Raw genomic sequence first — 23,560 nt, 5'->3', positions numbered from 1 at the left:
CGGAGATCTACCAAGCTTGAATTATAAAGCAGGTATATTTATTGAATTTTATAAAAAATACGTTTAATATTAGTATATTTATTTTGAAATGACAACTATATTTAATCATATTTTTATTTTATCTTTGTAGGAGGGAGCAGTTCGAATACAAAATAAGCTAAAAGAAATTTTTTCGAAAGCTCTACGAGAAAGACAGAAGGTTTGCATAAAAAAAAGCTTGATCCATACATGTTTCAATCGAAGAATAAGCCTTTGAAAAGTATTTTTTTCAAAAGATAATGCGAAAAAGGTGGGTAGAGCAATTTCGAAATTTATTCATTTTAATGCTATACCATTTCACGCTGCCGATAGTGGTCCTTATTATCAAACAATGATTGACACGATTACATCCGTTGGACCTAGAGTTAAAGGGCCTACTGGTAAGCAAATTGGGAGTGATATTTGAACGAGGAGATGTAAGAAGTTGTACAATATGTTGATTCTTTAAAGCAGAAATGGAAAACACAGGGATGTACAATTATGTGCGATGGTTGGAGTACTCGCACAAAACATCAAATCATAAATTTTATGGTGTACTGTGACAGAGATATGATATATCACAGTTCGTTCGACTGTACGAATAAGGTAAAGACTTCAGACTTTGTCTACACCCTAATGGACAAGGTTGTGGATTCAGTAGGGGTTGACAATATTGTACAAATAGTAACTGATAGTGAAGCTAGTATGAATCCTGCTGGGAAAAAATTGATGAGGAAAAGAAAGCACATTTTTTGGTCTCCATACGTTGCGCATTGCATTGATTTGATGTTAGAAGAGATCGTGATATATTGTCGGTGAAGGATACGATAAAAGAAGCCAGAAGAATTACAGGATTTATATACAACAGTGATAAAGTGGTCAATTTGATGAAAACATATACGAATGGTCGAGACCTGTTGCGACCAGGCATAACAAGATTTGCAATTGAGCTTGTTGCAATGGAAAGTTTTCTGAGATACGCAACTGACTTGAAAAGAATGTGTACTTTTAGAGAATGAGTTGAGTACAATAATACTTTGAGAAGAAGACATGAAGCTGGAGATATATCAGACATGATTCTGAATGAAAGATTTTGGAAATGGGTAGGGGTCATGGAACCTTTGGTGAAGGTTTTAAAAGTAGTTGATCAAGATAAAAACCCTACACTACCTATCATTTACGAGGCAATGGATAGGGCAAAAATGACAATTAAAACCGCTGTGAAAGATTTTCAACAATATTGGGATATCATCGATGAAAGATGGTATAACCAATTGCATCAAGATTTGCATGCTGCAGGTAATTGTTTTGTTTTTTTTTTTTTTTTTACATTGTAGTAATCATTTATTTTATTTTCTAATTCTAAATATATTTGATACAGCTTATTTTTTAAATCCTAGTCTTCAATACTCTGGCACTTGTGAATTTGATTCATCGGAGGTTCGAAACGGAGTAAAAAAAGTTATTATAAGACTCGAGCCAAATTTGGATATACAAGTAAAGACTATGAATAAGGTAAAATGTGTGAAAGTTAGAACTAATATTTCAAATAATTTTTTGAGGTTTCAAGAAATATATATATATATATATTTGTGCATTTTTATAGAAACATATATATATATATATTGATTTCTAATAATTTTACATTATATTGTTTATAGATAAATACATTTGTTAACAAAATTGGAGAATTTGGAAGTGCACTTGCTATTAGAGCTGTAGCTACATCTTTACCAGGTATGCATTATAAAACTTATCATTCAATTATGTATTTTTAATATGTTATAATATCGTGCATTATTATTATTATTTTTTTACCATTTTTAATAGCTGACTGGTGGAATGTGTATGGTGATGAAGCCCCTAATTTACGGAAAATTGTATTAAAAGTTTTGAGTCAAACATGCACATCATCTAGTTGTGAGCGCAATTGGAGTACGTGGTCTTTGATCCATACTAAACTTCGGAATAGATTAGCTATTGAGAAACTGCATAAGCTAGTCTATGTCCACTACAACATGCGTCTTCGGGTGAAAAATTTTAAGCAAAGGACAGACACAGACAATTTCTATGACCCGATTGATTTGAATCATATTTTTGATGAAAATGATATTTTAGATGAATAGGTTAGAGAAAATGAATCTCCACTTATTCATGATAGTGATTTGAATTAGTTGGATGAGGCTATTGATGAAAGTGGAGATGGAATTGACAGTCAGCGTAACGATGATGACAGCGATATGTTTTTATCTCAGTTTATAGCCGATGGAAAAAAAAAAGCCAAAAAGAAAAAATCAGAAAATAAAAATATGAGCAAGAAAAAAAAACAATCATAGTGGAATCTTCACCTTCAACAACTAAAGGTGAAGATTAGAATAATAGCAATGATGATGATGATGATGATGATGGTGATGATGGTAGTGGTGGTGGTGGTGGTGGTGGTGCCGATAATGGTGGTGATAGCGGGAGCTATAGAGATAGCCGATATTCAAGTGATATGGGATGGACTCAAGGAAATGAAAATTATTATGCTACCCAAGACACTGATCATGGATATCGTCCTAGGATAGAAGCTCAAAGAGATTTTCTAAATAGTTTAACAGAATTTTCAAGTGAAGCCGATGCTTCAAATTTTTCAGATACTAGGAGATATTCTGGAGTTCACGAACATATGCAAGATTTGAATATAGGTTATTCCTATGAAGATTCTTCCCACAATTCGAGTTCCAGTAATAAATTGGGGAGACAAGAGTGGGACCAACCAAATGCATATCATCATCCTTATTACTGGGTATATCAAAGAGGTTCATTTAGAGAAGGATATTCATACTATGATCGATCAGAAGATGGAAATGGTTTTGAAGCTCCACGATACTCCACAAGGTATTGAATGGTAAGTATAAATGTTTAACATAAACATAATTTAAATATTTTATAAAATTTTATTTCTAATTTTTATTTATATGTAACAACTTGAGGTTGCTTGAATTTAATTTAACTAATAAAGATTGTTTAATTTTAGGAGATGGCCAGAATGGTGGAAATTTGGTGTTGGGTTTCAATGTAACAATCTTAGGCTTTGGAATCTTTATCTAGATGAAAGTTAGTTGCTATTTTTTTTTGTTAAAAATCTGACATTTAACATTCATGTTGTTGGTCTTTCATGCAGTGCATCTTTAAAGACTTATGCACAGGGTGGGACTCCAGACCATCTATAAAGAGTCTTTGTTATAGTTATTCATTGTGATGGAGATATATGCATTGTTATGTTGGGATGGAGATATTTGCATTGTTATATTTTTGACATATTCTAGGATTTATGGAGTGCATGTGGTATTGTCTAATATTTTGTCGTATACGGTGGAATTGCAAACAAAATTTCATCATCAGTTCGAGAGGTTAACCGTTTGAGGCATGCACCCACCGTGGTTATGTTCTTTAATGTTATATATTTTAAAAAATGATTATGTTTATGATTTGATAAATTTTAATTGCTTATTATTATTTTTGTTAAAAATATAAATTTTTGTAAAAAATAATCATATAGGCCGATATTTGCCTATACGCCGCGACATATCAGGAACGGTTAGGGCCGATCCGCGATGCCGATCCGCGACGACGAACCATGGTCACTAGTGATAGACAACAATTGAATCCAACAGAGTTTTAGCATGAAAACAGTTGCCACAAAACTGGAACTACGCTGGTTCAATCTTATTAATGGCAGAATTTAGTTAACTAAGTTGTTGGACTAAACAAATCTAACTTAACCAATATAACAGGATTTAAACTAGCTAATTGCAACGAGATTATGAGATGAACTAGACGACTAAGCTAACTATCTTAGCAGCGACTATATCTAATCAAAACTATATAGTTGGTAGGCTAATAGACTAAAATTAATTCCAGGAAGCGGCTAAATATATTATCAAAAAACAAGCAAAACTCTCCTCAGTCCAATTTTTTTGAGATTTTTGGTGATTCCAAAAAAACTTCCCTCTTCACACATCATTGTTCTTGAGAAAAATCAGGAAGGGGGCTGCGATCAAACCATACAACAATTTTTAAAATCTAAATATTTACTATATATGTAATTCAACAACTAAGATAAGATGGGATGAAACTCTCCTTTCAAAATCATGGAAACATCTTTGTGGCTTGGAATCTTTCAAAGCATCCGCCTCCTCATGACACTAGTGTCGATTCGCCTAGGAGCAAATCTGAAATTTTCAGATTATCCGTTTGTTACCACCAAAAATTAATCCTCCGGACGTATCAAATAGTTAAGGTGTTTAGGCATTCTAATGGTGACCAACTCCCTAAAAGTCATCCGAGTGTGCGTGTATTATAAAAACAATAGTTCTAGAATAAAATAAATATGAGGCTTAAGGGAGACTTATGTTACATAGAAAAAATATTAATTGGATTCATATAATATTTTGGTTTCAGAAACCGATTAAGATTCTTAAGGTCTGTTTCGATAAAAATTTTAATCTAAGAGGTTATCTTAAGGCCAGTTTGAAAGTTGATTCTGAAAAATGCAAGAGTTAGTTCCAAGAAAATACTGTAATTTGAGTCCCAACAAAATACTCTAGTTCCAACGAATATTATGGTTCCAAGAAAGTATATTGGCCTTGGTTACAAGGAAATATTTAAGCCTTGGTTTCAATAAATATTTTAGTTCCAGAGAAATATTTAGGCATTGGTTCCAATAAATATTTTGGTTCCAAATAAATATTTTTCCCTTGGTTCTAATAAAAATTTTGGTTCAAGAGAAATATTTACGCCTTAGTTCCAACAAATATTTTGGTTTCAAAGAAATATTTAGGTCTTGGTCAAAACAAATATTTTAATTTCAGAGAAATATTTAGGCCTTGGTCACAACAAATATTTTTTGTTCCAAGGAAATATTTTGGCCTTGGTTCCAGAGATATATTTAGGCTTTGGTTCCAACAAATATTTTGATTCCAAAGAAATATTTAGTCTTGGTTCCAACAAATCTTTTTGTTCCAGAAAAATATTTTAACTTTGGTTCCGACGATTATTTCGATATCGGTCCGACAAACATTTCGGATTTGGTTCCGAAAACCATGCCGAGTTGCGAGTCCGACCGCAATTGGTTCTAACAAACCACGCCGATGGTATCAATTTTGATAACTATTCCGATGTTACCGATTTCCAACGAAATTAAAGGATGTCATAGGATCGTATAAGATAACCGTATTGAAAATTTGACAAGGTAGATGGATGTATGCAGACATTAACACATGGACAAGATAAAAATTTTAGAGCAATATTATATTTGAATTCTAGTAGCGGATAACGGTTGAATAAAGTATAGAATTATATTCGAATCGAAGATCTTGATTACTAAAAAATCTTGGATTTTGTTAACAAAAATATCATGATTTTGTTACAAAATAAAAAATTATTCAGATTTAGGAATTTTCATAAAATTACATATTATCAGAATAATTAATTAAATTAAGTATTTTAAATTATTCTCAGCAAAGGGTTCCATCCCTCAAGTTTTCTGTAGATTAGAAACAATGTGTAGCTTCACAGACACTGTTTAGATGTTATAAATAGATCTTGATGTAATCATCATAAATCAGATTCAAGATCTAATCAACGTTATTCTTTCTTTCATTTCCTGCAACTTATTTTCAATTTTTTGCACTTCTTCTTTTTTGTCCTTAATTTTTTTCTATCAAATATTTGGGCACTGCGTTCGACACGAATTAAAGATTTAATCACTCTAAATCTTCTAGAAAGAAGCCCTTGGTTATCATCGGGTTAGAAAATTTTAACCCACAACAATATTTTGACACACCTCACGGAAAAGCAATCTAACTTCATTAGGTTAAGATCAGGGAGACTTGTACGTTCCCTGATGGCTCAATTCGAAACATCAACATCGACAGAGGATACCAAAGCCGTCCACACTACGTCTTCTGGTTTTCTGCCTCCACGGTATATATTTCATAAGGGGTCACTCCGACACGGCTACAAAGACCGGAAACTCCCAGTGGTCAGAAGGCATCAAACCTGGCCACACATAGAAGTTTGTATTATCCGAGGGAATGTGCCAGCAATTGATCCATAGTTTTTAGCCACGGTCTAACGGATAGGAAGCATTGCCACACCCCTGCCGATCTCCCAAATTGAAGGCGGAGTTGGATCTTATCATTATCGACTGATTACTTCGGCTGATTCAGAAATCACGGGCAAAAATGGCAGCATACATCCCTACCTTTGTTTATAGACGCCAACGCCACTCAAACATATAGTGCATCACAACATATGGCACATAATTATCAGCCTCTCCCTTAGCAACAACCACCTTATGTAAATATTTCTACGGTTACATGAGTAGAAATATGTGTAGCATCATTAGGTGTCATATGTGTTGGGAACATACAAGGGAAGAAAGATAGAGCCAAATAACAAGACACGAGAATTTTACGTGGTTTGGTCTCACAACATACCTACATCCACAATCCCAAAATGGGATAATCCACTAAAATATTTATTACAATTTTTGCACGGACAGAATTGGAAAACCATCCTCACAACAACTCACCAAATCTCCATTTCACTATCTCTAGTTACTAAAGGAAAAAAGTTTGTTGTAATGTCTTAAAATAGGACCCAAATGGGTCAATTTATAGGAGCCAATGCCCGCACCTTTTTATCACACTTCATATGTGGGACATGGGAAGTTCCACAACAATCCTTCCTCTTCTTATAGTCTCACATATTTCAACAATGTCAAAAACCAAACTTTCTTCTCGATTTTCTGATTCTTCATATTATTGCTACTCTCCGCATTTGCTCACAAGGCGCATCCATCTAGATAATAGATGTTGTTTTATTTCTTCCTCCCATGCATAATCAAGCTATCACCCTTGTACACTTTGCATAGATTTTAGTGCCAATATATCTATGCCTATGTGAAGCCAACTTGCCCAATGAAATAACATTAGCTCCAAAAGTAGACACATACTTCACATTAAAAATTGTTTTGACATTACCATTGTGGAACTTCAAACGAACTCTTCCGATGCCTTCAATTCGCTGCTTCATCTTATTCTCCACATTGATATAGCCAAAATCTCCCTTTGTATGCAAAGTATCAAATAAAGTTTGATCTTTACATATTTGGACATCGGCAACAGAATCCATCACCCAATTAGAATTCTTAATAAGATTTGTATTTAAAAGAAGTAAATCACCTTCATAACTGACCACGTTCGCGGAGTTCTCAACTTTTGACTTACCCTTCAAATTTCTCAGACTTCTCAAGTTTTCTTTAAAAAGTCGACAATGATTTTGAATGTGACCAAGCTCTCCACAATAATGACACTAAATAGAGTTGTAATCTCTTGGCTGAGATTTTGATCTTCCACGACGGTCACTCTTCATTTTCCTCCTTTTTTCAGAACCCCCCACAGCTAGTATTTGACTTTCCTTTAAATTGTCTTCATTTCCCATTATCTTGTCATTCTCCTTCAAAAATGTTATCGTCTCATTAAATTTCAATGTAGTTTTTCTAACCAACATTGACTGCACCAACGGCTTATAGGATTTGGACAATGAAGCTAACAAGAGCAACGCTTGCTCTTCCTCTTTAATTTATTCTCCTGCATTCAATATTCGATACACTAACTCATTAAACTTGTTAGTATGGCCAATTATATTATTTCCTTCCTTCATCTTCAAAGAGTATAGATCTATCTTCATAATAAGACGGTTAGTCAACGTCTTCGTTGCAAATTTACTCTCCAAAGTATCCCACAACCTCTTCGGCGATGTTTCCGTCAACACGGTAACTTTTATCTGCAGGGTTTGTGTCAATCGAATCGTGCTAACAGCCTTTTTCCGGATCAAAATCCAATCACCTTCTTTTATACCTTCTGACTTTACATCTTGCAAGGCAACATCAAGACCTTATTGCACCAAATAGTCTTGAATTGTGTTTTGCCGCATAGTAAAATCACTCTTTCCATCAAAGAGCGGAACCTCATATTTCAAAGTAGTGGACATAGTGCTTAATAACTCTCCAATAAACAAGCACTTCCAACAACCAAATAAACTGAGGCTCAAAAATAAAACCAGGAACTTAAATCAGGCAGAACCGACCTTTCTGGCAGAAATCTGGTGTGTTGCCGAAACTCGTTGCGGAACTGCAACATGGACTGCTGGTGTGCCGTTAACTTCTCTCAAAACACCTCTTGCTCCTTCTCTCCTCCCTTCACCAAGACCTCGCTCAAAAATGACTTCGCTTTGATACCACTTGTTAGGAACACACAAGGGAAGAGAGATAAAGCCAAATAACAAGACACAAGAATTTTACATAGTTTGGTCTCACAACAGACCTACATCCACGATCCCAAAATGGGATAATCCACTAAAATATTTATTAAAATTTTTGCACGGACAAAATTGTAAAACCCTCTTCACAACAACTCACCAAATCTCAATTTCACTATCTCTAGTTACTAAAGCAAAAAGGCTTTTTGGAATGTCTTAAAATAGGACCCAAAGGGGCCAATTTATAGGAGCCAATGCCCCCACCTTTTTATCACACTTCCTATGTGGGACATGGGAAGTTCCATAACAATATGAACTGTGTAATACTTGGCCTGAATCAAACCGGTGCATCTTGAGCAGGTCCAAGTAAACAACTTGTTCAAATCTGACAAATTTACCTGCAAACACAAGAAATGATAGTTGATACGTCATGCATATGAACCTTGCCTCTGCCTTGCGGAATATCCTAAGCCATAACGAAAAAATATATATCACTTAACCAACATGGGAAAACTTCACAACATATACACGCTTCTTCGTCAAACTATTTAAACTTTAGTTGTCCACAAGCACCCAATAGTCTTGCATCATAGTGTACCAAGTTAGCACCACTATATAAAATTACACTTGATCCAACCATAGTGCACTTATAAAACAGGGCCTGCTCCCAATTGACTTGAGCACGGATGACACCTACCATCTTCTTCGTTTTCTATTGCTATTTTCCGAATCTAAGTAGTTTGTTTACAAAAGTGATTCCTTGATTGTATATTCTTATAGAAGTTTATCACTCTTTATGTTTTTCATTTATTACATAAAATTTATTCATCTTTTATATTCTTACAACAAAATCAATAACATAAAATTATTGATCTCCCTTTGTTCAAACATATTAGTATTTGTTCACACAAACATGGACCCCCCACTCTCAAACAAGCAGATTAAATAGATCATATCTAATTTAGATTCCTAGTATAGTGTTATATGAGTTGCATATATATGTATCCGTATTTCATGAAAAGATATAGAATTGCCCTCTGAATTTCTTGCTTGTTTACAAAAGAAAAAAAAAAGGGAATGAGCACATTCACCTAGTTCAAAAAAACGATTTGATACTCAGAACAACAGATCTGGCTAAACCTTACAGGTTGACAAAGTTCTGCTAAACCAAGCAAATAAAATTGGAAACTATTCTTCATTCATTCATTAGCAGTGGAGTCTCTCTCTCGCTCTCTCTTTCACCATATATATAGAAAACTATATAAATTTAGGCGAAATTGCCCATCATTCTCTGTAGCTTCGAAAGTTAATGTAAATCTCCCTTATACTTTAAAAATTGCATGACGCTTCTTTATACTTTTAAAAATATTGCATGAATTTTTTTTTACATTTTTTGTATAATGAGAAGATGATTTCCTATTATACTTTTTGCATGGTGAGGGATTTCATGGAAGTATAAAAGGACGCCGTGTAAATTTTAAAGTACAAGGAGAATTTATGCTAAAATTTGAAACCACGGGGGAGTTATGGATAATTTTACCTTTTAAAATTGAAAAAGAATTGATATTGATATTGAGATAAGTTCATCATGTTTAGGTCAAGAAATGAGAGCACTCATTCATTGTCAGTCCCAATTTAATTGTACTTTCCACTCACTCATTCACCAAATTCCCTCTCCCTCTCGGGTTGAAATCGTCGGTTCAAGTGTTACCCAGTTTATTCAGTTTAGCAAATTAAAATTCAACACGTGTCTAATCAACATTATTATTATATGTAAAATAAAAAGCCAAATTTAAGTTATTTGCAAACATGTCCTTATTGTCTAATCAATCCAAAGCCAACACGTAACTGCTTTGTTGTTTCTTATTTATTTATTTATTTTATTCCAAATTTAATAATCTAACCTAAATTTTTTACTCCATCCTGCTAATCCACCCAAAATTATTTTTTTTCCCGCAATATAGACAACGCCGATCGTTTCTTCCACCCCCGTTGTTGATGTTGTTTCTCTCCGTTCCAATTCTCCTATATTTTTCCCCTACTCTTCTTCCTCGTCGCATTTTCTTTGACTCGTCGGACAAAGGTTTCCTCAAGTGTGACTGACCGCCACCACTACTACCAAGCCACCGCCGACTTGCTCACTCATCAGGTTGGGATTCTCTCAAACATTATTAATCGTTATTGTTAGAAATCTAATTTATCTTTAAATTTAAAATATTTTTAGAAATGTAACTTATCTTTATATTTAAAAAATTTACTCGTAGGTTTATAACACATGGCACCGAGACACCGACTTCTAAATCTCTATGAACCGAGTCCAGCATCAATTTTTGGTAAATATAAATCTATATTTAGTTTTTATTTTTATTTTTATTTAAACCAATTATTTTAATAATTTGTCTTTTCACTTCTGCACTTGTAATGTGTGTATATATATATATATATATGACAGGTAATGTAAAGTGATGAATTAGTACTGAATAAGTCTTTATCTTTACGTAAATTAGATTTTACCATTATGGAAAACGATGTTCAATCCGATGATCAACATATCTCTTCCGAAGACAAACCTAAAATTGGAATGGAGTTTGACAATGAAGAAGATGTTTATCAGTTTAATTTATGCTAAGAAAATAGGTTTTGGCATGAAAAGACACAAAATGAAAAGAAATCGAGCAGGAAAAATAAAATTTAGAATGTTTTCCTGTAGTGCCGAAGGTATAAAAGGGAGGATGAACGAAATATCAATGTCAGAGCTCCACGAGCAATAAAAAGATTCAGGTGCAAGGCAATGATGAGAATTCAATTGAAAGATAATGAAACATACGAAGTATTTAAGTTTATAGCTGAACACACTCATCAGCTCACCAGTCCTCAGAATACTCATTTTTTTTGGTCGCATAGGAAGATAGATGATGTTCATACTGTCCAGATTGATATAGCCGAACATATGGGACTTAATCCAAAAGACTCACATGATCTAATGGTTAACGAAGCTACTAGCCGGGAGAGTTAAGGATTTACCAGGAAAGACATTAATAATTACTTGCGATCTAAGAGGAAAAAGTATATGGAGGTTGGAGACACTGGGGGTGTTAGAGTATTTTCAAGGGATGCAAAATAGAGACTCAAATTCTTTGTATTCTATTCACGTGGATGAAGATGGTATGATTACAAATATATTTTGGGTTGATGGGAGAATAAGAGTAGATTATGTTGATTTTGGAGACGTAGTTTCTTTCGATACTACGTATAGAAAGATTAGGGAAAATTGACTGTTAGCCTTTTTTTTTTGGTGTTAATCACCATAAACAAACAGTGGTTTTTGGCGCAGCACTTCTATACAACAAGACTATTCCTTCATTTCAGTGGTTGTTTGACACTTTTTCCAGTACTATGTACGGAAGAAAGCCAATTACGATATTGACAGATCAAGATCATGGTATGGAAAATGCATTGCCTTCGAGATGGCCTGAGACTCATCACAGGTTTTCTATTATGCATACATAGTTCAATATATTTAAGTAGTGATTTTGTATAATATATATATATATAACTTTTTTTAGAATAATTATATCCCTCCACCGTTTTGTTTTGTAGGTTATGTATTTGGTATATATATCAAAATATTTCTATACGTTTGGGTGATATCTTTGCCGAACATAAAAACTTTGCGCATGATTTTGACGAAAAGAATGACTTTTTGCATGAATGGAGTAAGATGTTGGTGAGGTATAATTTGGTGGAAAATGGTTGGTTGAGAAAATTATTCAAAGTGAAAGAAAAATGGATTTTGGTTTATGGTCATCAATTCTTTTGTTGTGATATTACGACGACACAGCGTAGTGAAAGTATTATTAGTGTCATTAAAAGATATGTTAGTTCGGAAGAACAACTTGAGGGTCTTTTTTGAAAAGTTTGAAAATATGATTGAATATCGTCGTTATGCTCAGTTGCAAGCCGATTTCAAAGCAAGTACCAGTGTGCCTGTCCTACCACTGCCAATTGAAATCTTGAAACATGCAACGAGTTTTTATACCCCAGAAGTTTTAAAATATTTCAAAAAGGAATTCTGGAAAGCTTATGATTGTCTTGGAGCTGCATTAGAGAACATGAAACCATTATAGAATATCAGGTTAGTTATCTTGAGATTTCGAGGTATCATGTTGTCAAATACGATTCATCATATGGAACATTGCGTGCAACTACAAGAAATTTGATTTTTCTGGAATATTATGTTCTCATGGACTGAAAATCCTCACAAAAAAAGATGTTCTGAAAATTCCAGATCAATATATAATGAAGAGATGGACAAAAAATGCGAGGGTAGGTGTTTTTCATAGTGGAATACCTAGCGAGGATCATGGAGTGGATGACCCAAAAGAACAATTAAGCTTACGCTATAAGGACTTGAGTATGTTATGCAAAAAATTGGAAACAATGGCTTCAGAAAGTAAAGAATCTTATGAATTTGCCAGAGTACACTGTTAAGGGCTACTGAGAAAGTGAATGAACAAATATATAGCCGAAAGAGCATTATGAGGGGACATCTACGATGGGGGTTGATAATGCTAGTGTGAGCAAAGAAGACAATATTTATGCGAAAGGTATAAAGAACAAGGCAAAGATATGTTCGGGTAAAAGGCCAAAAAGTAGATTAGAAAGAAACTCAAGAAAAAGAAACAAACCGAAGTTCAAATAAATGAATGTTTAGCTGAGACTCAGGTGCAAACTTGTTACTATATTGTAAATTTCTTTATTGATACAAAATCTATTAGATATTTATTTAATATGCAGTCAAGTATTAAAGAGCCGTATCAAGTACCCGGCGACATGGCATCGCAGTCTTATCAAATTCCTCGAGACAAGGTTATTTTTTTAAAAAATGTTATTTTGCTTATATTTTATTTATAATAGTTTAGATTTAATTTTTTGTATATATATATATATATTTTTCTTTTTCTCTATTCAGATCCCAATTCCGAATTCAATACCAATATACAATTTCATTCAATGAAGTTTACAAAGTTTCTTGAGGTATTTTTTTATTACGATGATGTGCGTTTTACATTGCAATAAATTAATTTATTACTTTTTCATTTAAATTTTCTAACGAGTATAAATTTAGGTTCAGTCAACCAGAATTAGTGGCTAATGTAGTGAATTGGCAAAGATGTATGGTACCTTCCTCGACTCCTGTGGATCCCTTTTAGGTATGCTAGAGATGAGGCATAATTAAGTAGTTTGTAAGGTTGAGGATTGCATTAACATTATTACTAAAAATTTATTTTCGGCAGGTTTTGATAGAACTTCATTAACTTTGGAGCTAGTGATGACTTCAAATTCCAATTCTTATTTTGCTTTAGTTAGGTCTATTTATTTTAGTTAAGGCATTGAACCTTGTAAAATTTGTTTACTGCAGGTTTGATTAAAATTATTGTTTTGTATGTTAAATGCTTTAGTTATGGTTGTTATTTATTATTTTTTTTTATGGTTGCGAATGGGAAATCATGTTGCAAGATGGATATGTTGATGTGTTTGTGTGTTTGTTCTTTGCAGCAACATATTTCTGATTTTCTGTATTTGTGCTGCTGTGTTTGTTCACTGTAGCAAATATATTTTCAATTATGCTTTAGGCAGAACAGAAACAAGAAAAAAAAAAAAACCATACACCAAGGAAATATAATTTTAGTCTTTGTGTTTGTGCTGCTGCGTTTGTTCTCTATACAACATATATGTTCTCACTGCCTTTGGCCTCGACACAAAAAAAAATCATACATCAAAACATAACAACTAAATTCATACCAAAAATACATAACTAAATTCGTACCAAAAAAACAATACACAAAAAAAAATCATACAATATCTCCTAAGCATCGTAAGTATCAAACATAACAACTAAATTTATATATAAAAAAAAATATCATACAAAATCTCCTAAGCATCCTAAGCATCAACATAACAACCAAATTCATACCCAAAAAACCATACACCAAAAAAACCATACAATATGTCATAAGCATCAAACATAACAACTAAATCCATACAAAGAAATCATACACCAATGAAACCATACAATATCTCATTATCCTTAAACACAACAAATAAATTCATACGAAGAAAATTATACACACAGGAAACCATACAATATCTTCTAAACATCAAACATAATAACTGAATTCATACAAAAAAAAATCATACATACATACACCAAGGACAATTATACTACAACATAAAACATAGAAATAAATTTTCTTCAATTCTAATAAGCTACCATAATAATCATCAGCTTGAGAAGTCGTTATGCTCAGTTGCAAGCCGATTTCAAAGCAAGTACCATTGTGCATGTGCTACCACTGCCAATTGAAATCTTGAAACATGCAACGAGTTTTTATACCCCAGAAGTTTTAAAATATTTCAAAAAGGAATTCCGGAAAGCTTATGATTGTCTTGGAGCTGCATTAGAGAACATGAAACCATTATAGAATATCAGGTTAGTTATCTTGAGATTTCGAGGTATCATGTTGTCAAATACGATTGATCAGATGGGACATTGCGTGCAACTACAAGAAATTTGATTTTTCTGGAATATTATGTTCTCATGGACTGAAAATCCTCACAAAAAAAGATGTTCTGAAAATTCCAGATCAATATATAATGAAGAGATGGACAAAAAATGCGAGGGTAGGTGTTTTTCATAGTGGAATACCTAGCGAGGATCATGGAGTGGATGACCCAAAAGAACAATTAAGCTTACGCTATAAGGACTTGAGTATGTTATGCAAAAAATTGGCAACAATGGCTTCAGAAAGTAAAGAATCTTATGAATTTGCCAGAGTACACTGTTAAGGGCTACTGAGAAAGTGAATGAACAAATATATAGCCGAAAGAGCATTATGAGGGGACATCTACGATGGGGGTTGATAATGCTAGTGTGAGCAAAGAAGACAATATTTATGCGAAAGGTATAAAGAACAAGGCAAAGATATGTTCGGGTAAAAGGCCAAAAAGTAGATTAGAAAGAAACTCAAGAAAAAAGAAACAAACCGAAGTTCAAATAAATGAATGTTTAGCTGAGACTCAGGTGCAAACTTGTTACTATATTGTAAATTTCTTTATTGATACAAAATCTATTAGATATTTATTTAATATGCAGTCAAGTATTAAAGAGCCGTATCAAGTACCCGGCGACATGGCATCGCAGTCTTATCAAATTCCTCGAGACAAGGTTATTTTTTTAAAAAATGTTATTTTGCTTATATTTTATTTATAATAGTTTAGATTTAATTTTTTGTATATATATATATATATTTTTCTTTTTCTCTATTCAGATCCCAATTCCGAATTCAATACCAATATACAATTTCATTCAATGAAGTTTACAAAGTTTCTTGAGGTATTTTTTTATTACGATGATGTGCGTTTTACATTGCAATAAATTAATTTATTACTTTTTCATTTAAATTTTCTAACGAGTATAAATTTAGGTTCAGTCAACCAGAATTAGTGGCTAATGTAGTGAATTGGCAAAGATGTATGGTACCTTCCTCGACTCCTGTGGATCCCTTTTAGGTATGCTAGAGATGAGGCATAATTAAGTAGTTTGTAAGGTTGAGGATTGCATTAACATTATTACTAAAAATTTATTTTCGGCAGGTTTTGATAGAACTTCATTAACTTTGGAGCTAGTGATGACTTCAAATTCCAATTCTTATTTTGCTTTAGTTAGGTCTATTTATTTTAGTTAAGGCATTGAACCTTGTAAAATTTGTTTACTGCAGGTTTGATTAAAATTATTGTTTTGTATGTTAAATGCTTTAGTTATGGTTGTTATTTATTATTTTTTTTTATGGTTGCGAATGGGAAATCATGTTGCAAGATGGATATGTTGATGTGTTTGTGTGTTTGTTCTTTGCAGCAACATATTTCTGATTTTCTGTATTTGTGCTGCTGTGTTTGTTCACTGTAGCAAATATATTTTCAATTATGCTTTAGGCAGAACAGAAACAAGAAAAAAAAAAAAACCATACACCAAGGAAATATAATTTTAGTCTTTGTGTTTGTGCTGCTGCGTTTGTTCTCTATACAACATATATGTTCTCACTGCCTTTGGCCTCGACACAAAAAAAAATCATACATCAAAACATAACAACTAAATTCATACCAAAAATACATAACTAAATTCGTACCAAAAAAACAATACACAAAAAAAAATCATACAATATCTCCTAAGCATCGTAAGTATCAAACATAACAACTAAATTTATATATAAAAAAAAATATCATACAAAATCTCCTAAGCATCCTAAGCATCAACATAACAACCAAATTCATACCCAAAAAACCATACACCAAAAAAACCATACAATATGTCATAAGCATCAAACATAACAACTAAATCCATACAAAGAAATCATACACCAATGAAACCATACAATATCTCATTATCCTTAAACACAACAAATAAATTCATACGAAGAAAATTATACACACAGGAAACCATACAATATCTTCTAAACATCAAACATAATAACTGAATTCATACAAAAAAAAATCATACATACATACACCAAGGACAATTATACTACAACATAAAACATAGAAATAAATTTTCTTCAATTCTAATAAGCTACCATAATAATCATCAGCTTGAGAAGTCGTTATGCTCAGTTGCAAGCCGATTTCAAAGCAAGTACCATTGTGCATGTGCTACCACTGCCAATTGAAATCTTGAAACATGCAACGAGTTTTTATACCCCAGAAGTTTTAAAATATTTCAAAAAGGAATTCCGGAAAGCTTATGATTGTCTTGGAGCTGCATTAGAGAACATGAAACCATTATAGAATATCAGGTTAGTTATCTTGAGATTTCGAGGTATCATGTTGTCAAATACGATTGATCAGATGGGACATTGCGTGCAACTACAAGAAATTTGATTTTTCTGGAATATTATGTTCTCATGGACTGAAAATCCTCACAAAAAAAGATGTTCTGAAAATTCCAGATCAATATATAATGAAGAGATGGACAAAAAATGCGAGGGTAGGTGTTTTTCATAGTGGAATACCTAGCGAGGATCATGGAGTGGATGACCCAAAAGAACAATTAAGCTTACGCTATAAGGACTTGAGTATGTTATGCAAAAAATTGGCAACAATGGCTTCAGAAAGTAAAGAATCTTATGAATTTGCCAGAGTACACTGTTAAGGGCTACTGAGAAAGTGAATGAACAAATATATAGCCGAAAGAGCATTATGAGGGGACATCTACGATGGGGGTTGATAATGCTAGTGTGAGCAAAGAAGACAATATTTATGCGAAAGGTATAAAGAACAAGGCAAAGATATGTTCGGGTAAAAGGCCAAAAAGTAGATTAGAAAGAAACTCAAGAAAAAAGAAACAAACCGAAGTTCAAATAAATGAATGTTTAGCTGAGACTCAGGTGCAAACTTGTTACTATATTGTAAATTTCTTTATTGATACAAAATCTATTAGATATTTATTTAATATGCAGTCAAGTATTAAAGAGCCGTATCAAGTACCCGGCGACATGGCATCGCAGTCTTATCAAATTCCTCGAGACAAGGTTATTTTTTTAAAAAATGTTATTTTGCTTATATTTTATTTATAATAGTTTAGATTTAATTTTTTGTATATATATATATATATTTTTCTTTTTCTCTATTCAGATCCCAATTCCGAATTCAATACCAATATACAATTTCATTCAATGAAGTTTACAAAGTTTCTTGAGGTATTTTTTTATTACGATGATGTGCGTTTTACATTGCAATAAATTAATTTATTACTTTTTCATTTAAATTTTCTAACGAGTATAAATTTAGGTTCAGTCAACCAGAATTAGTGGCTAATGTAGTGAATTGGCAAAGATGTATGGTACCTTCCTCGACTCCTGTGGATCCCTTTTAGGTATGCTAGAGATGAGGCATAATTAAGTAGTTTGTAAGGTTGAGGATTGCATTAACATTATTACTAAAAATTTATTTTCGGCAGGTTTTGATAGAACTTCATTAACTTTGGAGCTAGTGATGACTTCAAATTCCAATTCTTATTTTGCTTTAGTTAGGTCTATTTATTTTAGTTAAGGCATTGAACCTTGTAAAATTTGTTTACTGCAGGTTTGATTAAAATTATTGTTTTGTATGTTAAATGCTTTAGTTATGGTTGTTATTTATTATTTTTTTTTATGGTTGCGAATGGGAAATCATGTTGCAAGATGGATATGTTGATGTGTTTGTGTGTTTGTTCTTTGCAGCAACATATTTCTGATTTTCTGTATTTGTGCTGCTGTGTTTGTTCACTGTAGCAAATATATTTTCAATTATGCTTTAGGCAGAACAGAAACAAGAAAAAAAAAAAAAACCATACACCAAGGAAATATAATTTTAGTCTTTGTGTTTGTGCTGCTGCGTTTGTTCTCTATACAACATATATGTTCTCACTGCCTTTGGCCTCGACACAAAAAAAAATCATACATCAAAACATAACAACTAAATTCATACCAAAAATACATAACTAAATTCGTACCAAAAAAACAATACACAAAAAAAAATCATACAATATCTCCTAAGCATCGTAAGTATCAAACATAACAACTAAATTTATATATAAAAAAAATATCATACAAAATCTCCTAAGCATCCTAAGCATCAACATAACAACCAAATTCATACCCAAAAAACCATACACCAAAAAAACCATACAATATGTCATAAGCATCAAACATAACAACTAAATCCATACAAAGAAATCATACACCAATGAAACCATACAATATCTCATTATCCTTAAACACAACAAATAAATTCATACGAAGAAAATTATACACACAGGAAACCATACAATATCTTCTAAACATCAAACATAATAACTGAATTCATACAAAAAAAAAAAAAAAATCATACATACATATACCAAGAACAATTATACTACAACATAAAACATAGTAATAAATTTTCTTCAATTCTAATAAGCTACCATAATAATCATCAGCTTGAGAAGTCAATGAAGAGCTTACAAAAGCTACAAATACACATCAAATGCATAACATTAAAACCACATTCGCATAACAATGAAAACAACCACCAACCAAACAAAACTTTTTCTTTAGCCCTTCGCTTCACTTTTTTTTTTTAATTGCCTCTCCAATTCCTTCTCCCATTCTTTCACTTTTTTGTTTTTTTTTTTCGGTGACCTTGGAGTAGTTCACTTGTTTCTCCAATTCCTTCTTCAATTCATTCACTTCCTTCTCGAATTACTTAACCATTTGTACTAACTTCAATATCTCTAAATAATCATCTTCCCACCTGAAAAATTGACAATCATCTTTTGTACCCCAATTTGGACAACATGCAAATTTCCTTTCAATATTGTGTTCTATATGTGAAGTCCATCTTCTTACCGGAAAACCGCATGTACAAAGTTCCTCCTTATTCATCGAGGAGGTCAATGAGTACACCATACTACGAACATAGAAGAAAATTTAAATGAGAATATTTGAAAGGAAAAATTATAAGCCTATTATATAATAATAAGCTATAATACTTGAGAAAAAAAACTTTTTTTTTTCCAATTAAACACATAATTTTATGTCATACAGGACTATGCAATTGATATCTATGCAGCAGTAGCCGACCTCTTCTTTAAAGAGTGACAATTTTTGAAACATAATCACTATACAAGCATACATTAATGTGAAAAAAAGCCAATTTTCATCTCTAAAAGCATCCAAATTAAGTTGGTAGATATAATTTTCATTAAATAAATAAAAATAAAACAAAATAAAATTCTTTTTCACCTCAGAGAAATAAAATTTGTTGGCTACTACATAGTCGATTAAAATTCTAAATAAACTTAGTTCAAACCCAAACAAAACTAGTTTAATGCATTTTTCTCCCAATAATATGATTTGTACAATGTAGCATAAACAATAAAAATCCACAAAAATTTGAATTATTTGACAAGAAGCCGAGTGAGAGAAAAGAAGAAGATTTACCTTCTCAATTTTTGGGATTTTTTCCATCGATTCGGACTGTGATAGTTGAGCGGCAATGGTGACAGCTACAACGGCGACGGTGGACGGTTGCAAAGTTTGGAAATTTTGTCCTAATTGTTTTCAACTGCGAAGAATCTGTCCGTTTGACACGGCCCGGCCACGTATAATTCTAACCATAATAATTTCCTTATCCACAAAGTTCAATAGAGAACCAATGGTTCGGAATATAGGTGAAAGAAGGAAGAATAAAGAAAAAAGGATAGTGCAAAGAATGTGAATTAGCATGGATGATAACCAACCACGAGAATAACTCTCAGAATTGAAATCAAAACCATAGTTAAAACACAAACAATAGGCTAAATCCCACTGCAAAGGATTGTAAGCCACGAACCGATGGAATCACTTCAAAGACCCGATTTGAAAGAAGGGAAGATAAAGAAGAAAAGATAGTTCAGAGAATGTGAATTAATATGGATGATAACCAACCATGAGAATAAGTCTCGGACTTGAAACCAAACCATAGATTAAAACACAAACAATAGGCTAAATCCCACTGCAGAGGATTGGAAGCCACGAACAGATGAAATCACTCCAAAGACCCGATTTGAAAGAAGAGAGGATAAAGAATAAAGTATAGTGCAGAAAGTGTGAATTAATATGGATGATAACCAACCACGAGAATAAGTCTCGGACCTGAAATCAATCCATAGATTAAAACATAAACAATAGGCTAAATCCCACTGCAAATGATTGAAAGCCACAAACTGATGGAATCGCTCTAAAGACCCGATTTGACATATTTAAGTTGGAGGAAATCACATCGTAGCACTAGAAAAATATTGAGAGGGAACAATAAAGAAATTTTATTCAAGATTCACTCTATTCTATTACAATGATAGACAAGGACTTTGAGGAAAATAAAAGGCAACAAATAATAAAGGAAACAAACCAAAAGGTAAGTCTAACTATAAGGAAACAAATAATAAGGAAAGTTGTAGATATGAAATTATACTAAATGGAAACTTATAATAAAAGGTAATATATAATAAGGTAACTTTGAGATTCTTCCATAATTATTTGTTGTCTTAGTCTTGAAGTCCTAGCTCTTGTGATCCTGGCCTTAGGATGACTCGGCTGGGTGACCTTTGAGTCGGATAAAAAAGAATTGTAATGTATAAAAAGTCCATCTGCAATAATCTTTTTTTTTTCCTTGAGCTTGGACAGCCGTGTCACTGTCTGTCTCCACTTCTGATTGGTTTTGGGGAAAAGAAAGAGAGCGGAAAGAAGTGCGGGGGAAGAGAGATATGAGGACCGAAACGACAGAAAGAAACCAGAGCCGCGGGCGTTCGGCGTTTTCGTTATTGTCGGTATCGCAGAGAGAGAAAAGATTGACTGGATTAGAGAAAGATTAAAATGCAACATGTTGAATTTGTGAATTTTGTATAAAAAACATAAATAAGGATAAGGACTTGTTTGCAAATAACTTAAATTTGACTTTTATTTTACATATAATAATAATGCTAACTAGACACGCGTTTGAACTTTAATTTGCTAGACTAAATAAACTGGATAATTCTTGGACTGATGATTTCAAGCTCTATTCGGGGTGTGTGTTTGGCGAAGAAGCAGTGATGATGATGTTGGTAGTTTGAGCTTGCAGAAGATTCGACAGCAGCTTAAATCAGGAGATGTGTCAAAAATGTTGTGTGATGGGAAATTTGTTTGTTTTTCATTTTATTTTTTAAGTAGTGGAATGAGAAATTTTTTCTTAGAGTATTGTTGGGTTATATTTTCTCATTTATTAATTTATTGTATGATATTTACTTAAGAAAATTAATTTGATGTTAAACAAGAGAAAACATGACGGAAAGATGACGGTTGTGTTGATTTTGAATATAATTTTATTGATCAAGTTTTTAATACATGTGTTTTATAATGATAAAATAAATTTAAAATAAATGCATAGAAGGTAAATATATACACTTTTCGTTTCAATACAATAGTTTTGTTTACTATTTTTGTTCGTCCCAAAATAATAGTCTTATTTCTATAAATAACTATATCACCGTAAAACTACCCTACTTTTTCATTTTTATACATAATTGTCACTACTTTTTACACTAATACACTCACAAGGGCAAAAAAGTCTTTTATCTTTACTTTTTACTAACTACCAATATAATATCAATATTCCTTAAATTTCGTGTCCAATCCAATTAAGACTATAGTTCTGGAACGGAGGGAGTATAACTTACTAATTTAAAAACTTATTATGTAAAAATATATATGTTTACGAAAACAATGATATATATAATATTTTTTTTGCTTCTTTTTTTATATAAGAATTTTAATGATGATAGCTTTAGGTTGTTTTAAATTTATTTTAAAATTAATACATATGTATATTAATGAATAATTATTATTTGTAATTATGATGATTATGCTCAGACAATTTTTTAACTATACAATGCGCTCTTTCATTTTCTCTTTACAATTGTTTATTTTACTTTTCCATATTTCATTATGTGTATGAGGACTTTTTATTTTTTTCAATAAAATTTGCATTATATCTGTTTTTGCATTATATTGAAAGGTAGTTCATATATTATTAATGTTATTTAAAATAATTATCATATTTTGCGCGCTAAAAATTTTCCAGTGTACTTGGTTCATATATAATTAAGGTTATTGAAAATAATTACATCCTCACAATTATAACTATTTTGTTTTCTATTTCTTGGAATTTGAAGATATGTTGTATTTTATTAAAACAAATTTTACTTAAATTTTATGATTTGTATATTTTGTCTATTGCACGTATACTATTTTATATATTTTTATTTTTTTACTTTTACTTATATCTGTCTAATATTATGTATAATTATACTATATATATTTATTACATAAATTATTCTACTTCCGTCCGGTTCTAAGGGTTTTATTTACTTTTTGGGTGTTAATATTTGAATATCAATTATAATATCAAAACATAGTACAAATTAAGAAAAAAATTACAAAAATTCTTCCATTAATGTCTTATAATACTAATAGAATGACATTTCTAAAAAAAAATAATACAAATATAAAGATATTTTTAATGTTAAATGCAATAACCCAAAAGGTAAATATGACCCTTAGAGGCTGACAGAGGAAGTAATAAAAAAATATTATATATATTTAAAATATGAAAAAGCATTATATAAATTAAGATA

The 23,560-nt window shown here is 32.0% G+C and overlaps 1 protein-coding gene across 1 annotated transcript; it reads left to right on the top strand.

The window, feature by feature from the left end:
• The first annotated feature begins 1,091 nt into the window (after positions 1-1,091).
• On the top strand, positions 1,092-3,198 carry LOC127244120 (uncharacterized). Its single transcript, XM_051264457.1, has 8 exons — positions 1,092-1,317; positions 1,400-1,533; positions 1,680-1,755; positions 1,849-2,048; positions 2,193-2,260; positions 2,440-2,901; positions 3,041-3,120; positions 3,188-3,198. The coding sequence occupies exons 1-8, from the start codon at positions 1,092-1,094 to the stop codon at positions 3,196-3,198; spliced, it is 1,257 nt and encodes a 418-aa protein (XP_051120414.1).
• Positions 3,199-23,560: the final 20,362 nt, after the last annotated feature.

The sequence above is a fragment of the Andrographis paniculata genome, unplaced genomic scaffold (assembly GCF_009805555.1).
Source record: "Andrographis paniculata isolate CXL003 unplaced genomic scaffold, ASM980555v1 Contig9END, whole genome shotgun sequence".
NCBI lineage: Eukaryota > Viridiplantae > Streptophyta > Magnoliopsida > Lamiales > Acanthaceae > Andrographis > Andrographis paniculata.
The sequence above is the reverse complement of the archived record's forward strand: the minus strand, read 5'-3'. Positions and strand labels throughout refer to the sequence as shown.